Genomic DNA, 9,138 nt, shown 5'->3' with positions numbered 1-9,138 from the left:
CATCTTTAAAAAAAAGAAGAAAAAAAAAAGAGACCGCAAATGAATTTTGAGATATTCTGCCTTAGATTCTCTTTTATTTCATGAAGAATAAAAATAATGCAGGGTTTGAATGAGCCTGGGAGGCGAGTACATGACAAAACTTGAACCATTCATTTAAATATAGAACACTGCGTGTAGTTTACACAAACTGGGTCAGTTCTCGAAACGATTACCCCTAGAACATTAAACACCAACTCCCCACACTCAGACCCGCTCAAAACACACCACCGATGCTGCGTCAAGTGCCATTACAGCGCCCCACTGAAAGGACGCTTTGAGCCAACATCTAGTAAAAATACCCCAGCACTCCATTAGTTCCTGCTCTGAGCTGTCAATTCTGGGAAAGCAGAAACCAAACTCCTGAATTCCGGCCGCTTCCATTTGGACGTGGAAAGTGGCGGCGGTCTTGCGCATCTTAAAGCACTTAGCAAGCAACTGCCTTCTTGGAACAAAACCGTCAGGTGTTCTCGAGTGGACGAGTGCGTTCGCAGAGTCAGTTTTCGCTCTGCTGAGTATGAAAACAAGTATGCTGAGATTTGTCTTTAAAGGTACAATTAAAATATAAATCATCAGTTGCATGCACAAGACTGACCAAGAAAGACAGTTCTTCAATAATACTTGCATAAAATACATACTTTCATCATGCATTCACTTTATAAAACAAGACCTGGGATGAACATTCACAAAATCTGTTCCAGTAGCCTCTCTAGGCATCATAGTGCAATAATTGCGTCATAGTGCAATTATTCTGGCTTCTACGATGCCTTGTTTTGGCCAAACTCTAAAGCAGCATGTACCTTTTTTTACAGAAATGCTCATGGTAACAAACCAGTGATCGAGTATGTGTTTTAAAGTCCTCTGGTAAATCCTCAAACTTTCACAAAATACTAAAGTTCATTTTTATAGTCCATAAATGGCACTGATTGGGAAGCTTAGGGGGAAATGTGTTTAGGTTTGACTATATACAATAAGTCATACTTTCAAAACCACCGGATGTGGTTGTTTTTGAGTCTTCTACTCATCCACCTTCAATGTGAATTAAACCATATTAAATGTTAGCAGCATCTATGAAACTTGGTCATCCGATTAACTGGTTATGACTGGGTTCTCCAAATCCAGCCCTGGAGGACCAAACTGTAAAAAACTATTTGTTGAGTCAACTTAAAATAATTTGTTAAATGGCTGCCTTTAAAATTTTAAGTTCAGTCAACTCAAATAAAAAAAAAAAAAAGTTTAGTCAACTTGAAATGTTGAGTTGTCCTAAGTGCCAAATTATATTTGAGTTGATTCAACTTAAAATTGTATGTTTAACAAACCAAAGTGTAGTTTAGTCAACTCAAACATCTGACTTAGTACAACTTAACATTTCAAGTTGACTAAACTTATTTCAGTTGACGGAACTTAAAATTTTAAGACAGCAGGGTAACAATTTTAAGTTGACTCAACAAATTTTGTTTTATGTTATTTACAGTGGAATGTACTCCAGAATTCAGCTCCAACTCATATCAAACTCACCATCTTATAATTTTCTAGTAATCCTGAAGGCCTTGATTCACTTGATTCGCTTTAGGGTTGGAGCTAAACTCTACAGGACAGTGGGCCTACAGGGGCTGGTTGCACCAGCTGTGCAAAAGTAACAACTTAGCCTGTTTTTTTTTTTTTTTTTTGATATTTTTGCCTTTTTCATTATGATAGGATAGTATTTCAGACAGGAAGCAAACTTGGAGAAAGAGAAAGGGGCACAAAAGATCCATGAGCCACTACTCAAACTCGGGATGCCCGAAGTGCAACTACACAACTTAGCCTAGTTTTGACATTAAGATCACTAGGTTAGAAGTTACACACTGCTAAATATTTTTGCATTGCACCATTAAACTTAAAAAGCAAGTCTACGTATAAAGGAAGAGGGAATTTACACAACACTAGGGCTGCCCCCAAATAGTCGACCAACCGTTAGTCGACCAGAAGAGGCTTGGTTGCTCCAAAATTTGAATTAGTTGCTTAGAAAAACTTTTTAAAAAAAAATCCACAGGAAGTGGCGAAGTCACGCAGATCATTAACGGCTGGTTTATGTGATGTGGGCAGGACATCCAAACGCTCACCTATTCATCGACTTCAAATATGGCTTATCACATTTATTTGTGTGCAGTCACAATAGCAACAAAACATTGCACTTTTGTAAAATAATGAAAGTAAATGAGCTTTCTGCCATCTCTGTGAGACATCACACATCTGTAAACTTGAGCACGTCAAGAAAAAGAATGAACCAAAAGTCATTCTCCTAGACATTAAAAATATATCTACAGAGAGCGAAATGTCTACTTTTAAATTTACCAATTCAAATGGAAAACAAATATTCCCAGATTATGTGATCCGTATGAAAACCAGTGCAGCACTACTGTGGAGATGATGAGTCAGTGTCGCCGACTTCATCTTGTAAGCAGAAAACAAAGAAAGCACTAGTTTATCAATAAATTATTAAAATGCTAATGTAGTCTCCTTACTGTTTTACTCTAAAACATTTTTAATCACTTCTGCCAGTGTGCTATAGCAAGCTTTGTGTGCGCTTGAGCGCTTATTAGGCTATGTAAGAAATTAAGGGCTCATTATTATGATTTAAATGGTTTATTAATAAACATGCAATTAGTTGACTAATGCTTAAATTGAAAGACTACTAGTCAACCAGAAAAATCTTTAGTCGAGGGCAGCCCTACACAACACCGTTCACAAATAAAAACTAAAAACTTTTTGACTTTTTGGACGTTTATTTACACATTTTGAGGACCTGAAAATGCACACTTTCGAAAGCTGGTTTAAAACTGCAATTTTTTGAAAATTATACTGTTATAATCTGCGTATAAACTATAAAAAACTAATCTGTGCATACGGTGACGTCATGTGTATCCGTGTGTGAGTTTCTTTACAAAGAGTTAACGTTAAAGTAGCCCAATTCTGCAGGAAAACCACAGACTTCTCGTCTCTGCAGTAGTGATGTGCCCGTATGCATATGGGGCACATCACATGGATTCATATGGATTACATAATCTGAGAATATTTGTTTTCTAATTAAATTGGTTCATTTAAAAATAGACATTTCAATCTCTATAGTTATATTTGTTATGTCTGTAAGGCAAGTATACACAGACTTTCGAAGTTTTGCGCTCAAGTTCACAGAAACCAAGACGGCAGAAAGCGCATCCTGTTTGATTTGATAATTTTACAAAAGCACAACGTTTCATTGTTATTCTGAGTCCACACAAATAAACGTAGAATCTTTACAGATTCGAAAGATGTATTACTTTTATCTGTATGACCAAAAATGAGTATTTTAAGTGACCGCACCGACACCACCATCTGTCATGTAGTAAGCACAGACACTTCAATAGCGCACATTTTTCTAGATTAGCATATATATATATATATGTGAAGGGTTCAGATGCAAAACCAGCTAAAAGCCATCTCAGTCAAAAATAAGATAATACTGAGTGAATTCTCCAGACACATATTATACATCCATCAAATACTTTTACTGCAAACTCGCTAAATTCCAGCCTCAGCTCAATCACAAGTACCAGTACTTACATAGAAACCTATACAAAGTAGCCAGAAAGAAATGCTAATTTTAAAGAAATACGTCAGATGGATTTAGAGGCTTTTGCATCTGAACTCTTCATAAATAAATAAATAAATATATATATATATATATATATATATATATATATATATATATTTACACACTACCATATACTAAAAGCCATATTTAAATGACAGGTGAGCGTACTATATTACGATGTAGTATATTATTAACACATAGGCCAGCCGTTACCGATCTGTCCGACTGTGTGACTTCACCACTTCCTGTAGAATTTATTTTCTGCGACTAAGTGACTAATAATATTTCAGTCGACCAAGCCTTGTCGACTATTAGGGGGCAGCTTTAATATTAAGGTTTAATACTGATTAAAAAAGTGTTAGTTACAAACTAGCTAGTAGCTAAGTCTCTAGTATGGACTTCATGTTCCAATTTAAGAAATTCAGAAATTGCAAATAGCTGGTGCAACCCTACCCAGTGCCAGATTTGAAGAGCCCTGCTCTACGAACTTTCTCTTACAATGACGTATTTGATGAGTCTCATCGATCCTCTCTTGCACCTCAGATTCGTCCTGTACCTGCCCTTCCGTCGCCTCCGGCCTCTCCAGCTCAATGCCGCGAACACAGAACAGCAGCAGCAGAATGTGATGGTAGCACAGGTCGCTAAAGCCACTAGCACAGTGTTGGCCGCCAAATGCCACACTGATGTCAAGCTTCCATCCCCGCCAGGTTGAGGTGTGTCACCGGTAGTGATGTTCCGGCTGATGTAGCCCTTTGTGTCGTTGGGGTATGGTTGACTGTCCACCACACTGCTAGTTGGGGCAGTTAGAGAAGAACTCAAACTACCGGTGGTTGCCGAGTTGCCCATTCGGGTGTGGGTGAAACTTTGGGTTAGGTGTTTGAGGGTTGTAGAACCATCAGTGGTGAATGTAGGACTAGTGGTGCTTGAGATCTTTAAGGTTCTTGTTCCAATGCTAGTCGTCTCTTTTGGTTGGGATAGAGCAGTAGTTTGGGTTAGGGTTCGTGACGGCCATGTAGAACTCTCATATGCAGGGGTACCTTGGGTTTTAGTTTGTAAGGGTATGTCCTGTGGCATAATAGTCGTCTGTTGGGGATTAAGTGCAGAGTTCATTTTAAGAGCAGTTGTAGTTTGGATTTTCTCATATGCAGTGGTAATTCGGGTTGATGTTTGTAAAGGAACGTTTGCAGAAGTTAGGGGTTTCGTGGTCGTTGAGGTTTCAGATTGTGAAGACGCATAAGTCTGGATGCTAACTGTCTCGAAAACAGTTGTTTGCACTGTAGTTTCTGAATACTTCAACTTGGACTTAGAAAGTGAAGTAGCTTGCTTTGTAGTTTGGGTTAAGGGTTGTTGTTGGGCACTTGTCAAGATCTTGGTAAAAGATTGCATAGACTTTTGAGAAGCCAAAGAGTTTGTAGTCTGTAGAGTGGAAGTTTGTAATCCCAAAGGCTGTAGGATAGTTGAGGAACTTGAAGATCGCATAGTGTCTTGAGAAGCCGTTGGCAAAGAGTTCATACTCTGTAGAGTTGACGTTTGTAATCCTAAAGGCTGTTGGATAGTTGAGGAACGTGAAGATTGCATAGATAATTCAGAAGTTGTTGCCAAAGAGTTTGTAGTCTGTAGAGCTGAAGTTTGTAATCCCAAAGGCTGTTGGGTTGTTGAGGAACTTGAAGACTGCATAGTGTTTTGAGAAGTCGTCGCCAAAGAGTTTGTAGTCTGTAAAGCCAAATGCTGTTGGGTAGTTGAGGAACTTAGTGCTTCATTGATTGGGATGGAGGTCAGAGCAGAGTCCAAGTAGTCAACTGTTGAGCTTGGGTGGGCTGTGGTTGCATAAACTGGTGGGGGGGTTGGGATGCTTTGGTTTAAAGTGTCAGTCATTGTATCAGGTTCATCCGCCAGAGTGGTGGTCGTATGACGCAGGTTCATTGATGCCCACTGTGGGGTAGAAGTCGTTTGTTGGGGATTAAGTGTAGAGTCCATTTTCTGTCCATGTTCTGGTGTGATCTGAGCAGTTGCAGCCTGTACTGTAGTACATCGAGGGAGGTTATGCTGTACTTCATGTGCAGTAGGAACAGCATGAGTGGCTTGTGGGGTTGTGGGTTTTTTCGTGGTAGTGGAAGCAGGACTGATGGAACGGACAGGAGGGTTGGGTGGATAGTTGAACTGACGCTTGTCAGAGGTCAGCGGCTCTGAAACATTGAGCCGCGACGATGACATGTGAGGCAGTACACGCACGTTGGTGGTGAAGTACTTCCCGAACACCAACAGGTCAGGATCCACACCTGAGTGACATGAACAAACTTTATACCCATCAAATAGATTTGCAGACTGAGGGAATGTTAATTTCATGCCAAAATACTACAATGGATTTATGCATTCTGTTCTAACTTTTTTTAGCTATACAAAAGCAGAGGAACAAACAAACTAAATCAGTTGAGTGAGTCATTTATGCTGGATCCGCTCTGATTGATTCTAACTCGTGACTTCGATCATTCAGTTCAAGCGATTCACTAGCAAAAACCAGATCAAAAAGGCCATTCATGTTTGAATGAAAAGAGGTTTTCAAACGTCCGAATCAACAAAATAATCACAAAAAGATTCACTGTTTAAAAGCATTCCAATTGTATAGCTAATTATTTGATTTAGTTTGGGACTTTAAAGTTTGTATTGCAAATCATTCAGTTAAGATCTGGACTTCAAAGCACATATTGCAAATAATTTGATTTAGGTTGGGACTTTGAAGATGTTTCACAAATTATTTAATTCGCAATCCACGCCACAAATGATGGTTTGTGAATCATTATTCAGATCGGGACTTCGGAGTGCGGATTGTGAATAATTTGATTCAGTTCGGACTTTGGAGTGTGGCTCATGAACCCTTTGATTCAGATCCGAACAAAGTGGGTTCAGAAAATCATTTGATTTAGATCTGAACTTCAAAGTACGTATCATGAATCATTTTATTTAGATCGGGACTTCAGATGAATTGGATGATTCGCGATCTGCGCTATGAGTCCCGATGAGGGTTTACGAATCTTTACTCAGATCAGGACTTTGGAGTGTGGACTGTAAATAATTTGATTCAGTTTGTAATTTCTGAACTTCAGAATGTGGATTCAAATTGGAATGGAGTGGGTTCGCAAATCATTTGATTTAGATCGGAACTTCAGAGCAGGTTCGTGAATATTTTGATTCAGTTCGGAACTTCAGAGCGCAGATCACAAATCATTTGATTCAGATCGGAACAGATCTGGTTTGCGATTCAGATCGGGACTTCGCAGCGTGTATCAAGAATCTTTTGATTTACATCAGAACCTCGGAGCGGGAATCTTTTTTTTGTGAATCTTTTGATTCAGATCGGAACTTCAGAGTGAATTTGTGAATCATTATTCAGATCGGGACTTCAGAGTGGGGATTGTGAATTATTTGATTCAGTTCAGAACTTCAGAGACCACAAATCATTTGATTCAGATCGGAACGGAGTGGGTTCGCGAATCTTTTGATTCAGAACGGGACTTCAGAGTGCATATCACAAATAATTTGATTTAGATCGGAACTTCAGAGTGGGTTTGTAAATCATAATTCACATCGGTACTTCGGAGTGTGGATTGTGAATCATTTGATTCAGTTCGGAGCTTTGGAACTTCAGAGCACAGATCACAAATCATTTGATTCAGATCGGAACGGATCTGGTTTGCGAATCCTTTGATTCAGATCGGGACTTCGGAGCGTGTATCAAGAATTATTTGATTTACATCAGAACTTCTGAGCAGGTTTGTGAATCTTTTGATTCAAATCAGAACGGATTCGTGAATCATTTCACAAATTGAATGATCTTCATTAAAAGAAAAGATCATCAAGGTTTTATGTTTCCTCAAACTAAAGTAGATTCCGGTGTGCAGTTTCTCACCTTTAGTGACATTATAGAGGATGACATTTCCTCTGTGATGAGGTATGCAGCTCTCAAGGGTCGGACATTGAAGATGAAAGCAGTTCACGCTGTCCTGAGTGGTGTTGAAATGAAACACAGCCAGGTTGCAGGAGACTGCGCATGCAATTCATAAGTTAATTGACAAAGTCCATTAACAAATTCTTTCTGTTTGTCGAAGATTCTGAATTATACTTAAAAATATCGCTTTATGCATTTCCATTTTATAGCACAAACACATTATTTAACACATTTTTGTTTACATTTTTATATAATAAAAGGTAATTATAATATATGCATTTATTTTTACATGCATATTTTTTCATTATTAATATAGGTAGGAAACAAATACCCCAAATATCAATAAAGCTATAATACAGTTATTTTCCTTACTATATAAAGCATTTTACCTTTATTACTTATTCTTTAAACTATGAATATTTTTGACACTTATGACAAATTGCTTGTGATGTTCCTTCTTAGGACGCTGCTTACAGCATCTACTAAATTAATACATGTAAATATTAATCTGTATTATTTTAGCTTTTCTCAAGCTAAACATTTCACAAAAATACATAAAGGAGGTTTTGAAATGGTAAAACAATTGACATTGTTCAAAATGAAGACAAAATGGCTAAAAAACTTGTGAATTTGATTGCAAATGGATCTTTTCTCATAAAAACCATCCCTTTTCTTCATTTTTGAAGCGCTAATGTGTTTTAACCAGCTGTTTTTTTTTTTATTTTTAGTGAATGTATGAAGTCCTCAAGTTCACACAGTTGTATTGAATCACGTTAACTATCAACCTGTTCAACTAACCACAAACAAACACTAGTGTCTTCATGTTTAACACTATTATGCATTATGTTATGATGTATAAAAGCAATCTAACGTTTTTTTTTTTAATGTTTTGCTTGTAAAGTGTGCTTGTGCTGTCTTTCTTTTTTAAATAAATGGCACTTGGTTTGATGCTTTATCTAGTGCAATGACATTCCGACAAGTACGACAAGTTTTAGGTGCTACTTTAGGTAGTGAATTATTGATCTGAAAGCATAAACTCACAGTTTCTTGTAAGACAGCAGGCTCTGCTGCATTTTAATGCGGACTCCTCCTGATAAAGCTTAAGGATGTGGGCTCCTCTGCGCTGAGACTCCTCTATGTCCACATACAGTCCGGGATATCTGCGGATCCAGCAGCTCTTATAGTAAGATGTCGGAGAGCAGCTGGAGTCCGAAGAGCAGATCAAACCCAGAATCCACAGCAAACTCCATGGGACGGTCATTGCGCGATTCGTTCGTCCTAACCGCGAGCCTGGAAAGTCAAGCCATGTTGTTTTGAAGCGCCCGTGGCGTTTCTGGCGCAGGTGAGCGGAACCTGCGCAGGTAACAGGTGTGTGGTGATAATGAACGCGCGTGAGGTTAGCGAGAGCGCGCCAGGGTTTGGAGCACATCCTTTATTCCGTCCTCTTAGTTCATTCGTTTATAAATAAATTACTGTAATTGCTCAAAAAGCGATTTTGATAACATATATGCTTGCCACCATTCTGTTTGTTTTAAAACAA

The 9,138-nt window shown here is 38.4% G+C and overlaps 1 protein-coding gene across 1 annotated transcript; it reads right to left on the bottom strand.

Annotated features, from left to right (window-relative positions):
- Positions 1–204: 204 nt before the first annotated feature.
- Positions 205–8,908, bottom strand: LOC127156505 (mucin-5AC). Its single transcript, XM_051099390.1, has 6 exons — positions 8,640–8,908; positions 7,560–7,694; positions 5,317–5,931; positions 5,043–5,197; positions 4,151–4,735; positions 205–1,065 (listed from the first exon to the last, which is right to left on the bottom strand). Exons 1-6 carry the CDS (start codon positions 8,857–8,859, stop codon positions 1,054–1,056), a joined length of 1,722 nt encoding a protein of 573 aa, XP_050955347.1. The 5' UTR covers positions 8,860–8,908; the 3' UTR covers positions 205–1,053.
- Between the last annotated feature and the right edge of the window lie 230 nt (positions 8,909–9,138).

Source organism: Labeo rohita, chromosome 25 (genome assembly GCF_022985175.1).
Source record: "Labeo rohita strain BAU-BD-2019 chromosome 25, IGBB_LRoh.1.0, whole genome shotgun sequence".
Lineage (NCBI taxonomy): Eukaryota > Metazoa > Chordata > Actinopteri > Cypriniformes > Cyprinidae > Labeo > Labeo rohita.
The sequence above is the reverse complement of the archived record's forward strand: the minus strand, read 5'-3'. Positions and strand labels throughout refer to the sequence as shown.

Excerpts from the sequence above, each read along its gene's own strand:
- LOC127156505 (XM_051099390.1), bottom strand. The coding sequence starts at position 8,859 with ATGACCGTCCCATGGAGTTTGCTGTGGATTCTGGGTTTGATCTGCTCT. Across the intron at positions 7,695-8,639 it reads CTGCTGTCTTACAAGAAACT|TCTCCTGCAACCTGGCTGTG; the intron begins GTGAGTTTATGC and ends TTGCATGCGCAG. Across the intron at positions 4,736-5,042 it reads AACTCTTTGGCTTCTCAAAA|ACGACTATTATGCCACAGGA; the intron begins GTCTATGCAATC and ends AATCCCCAACAG.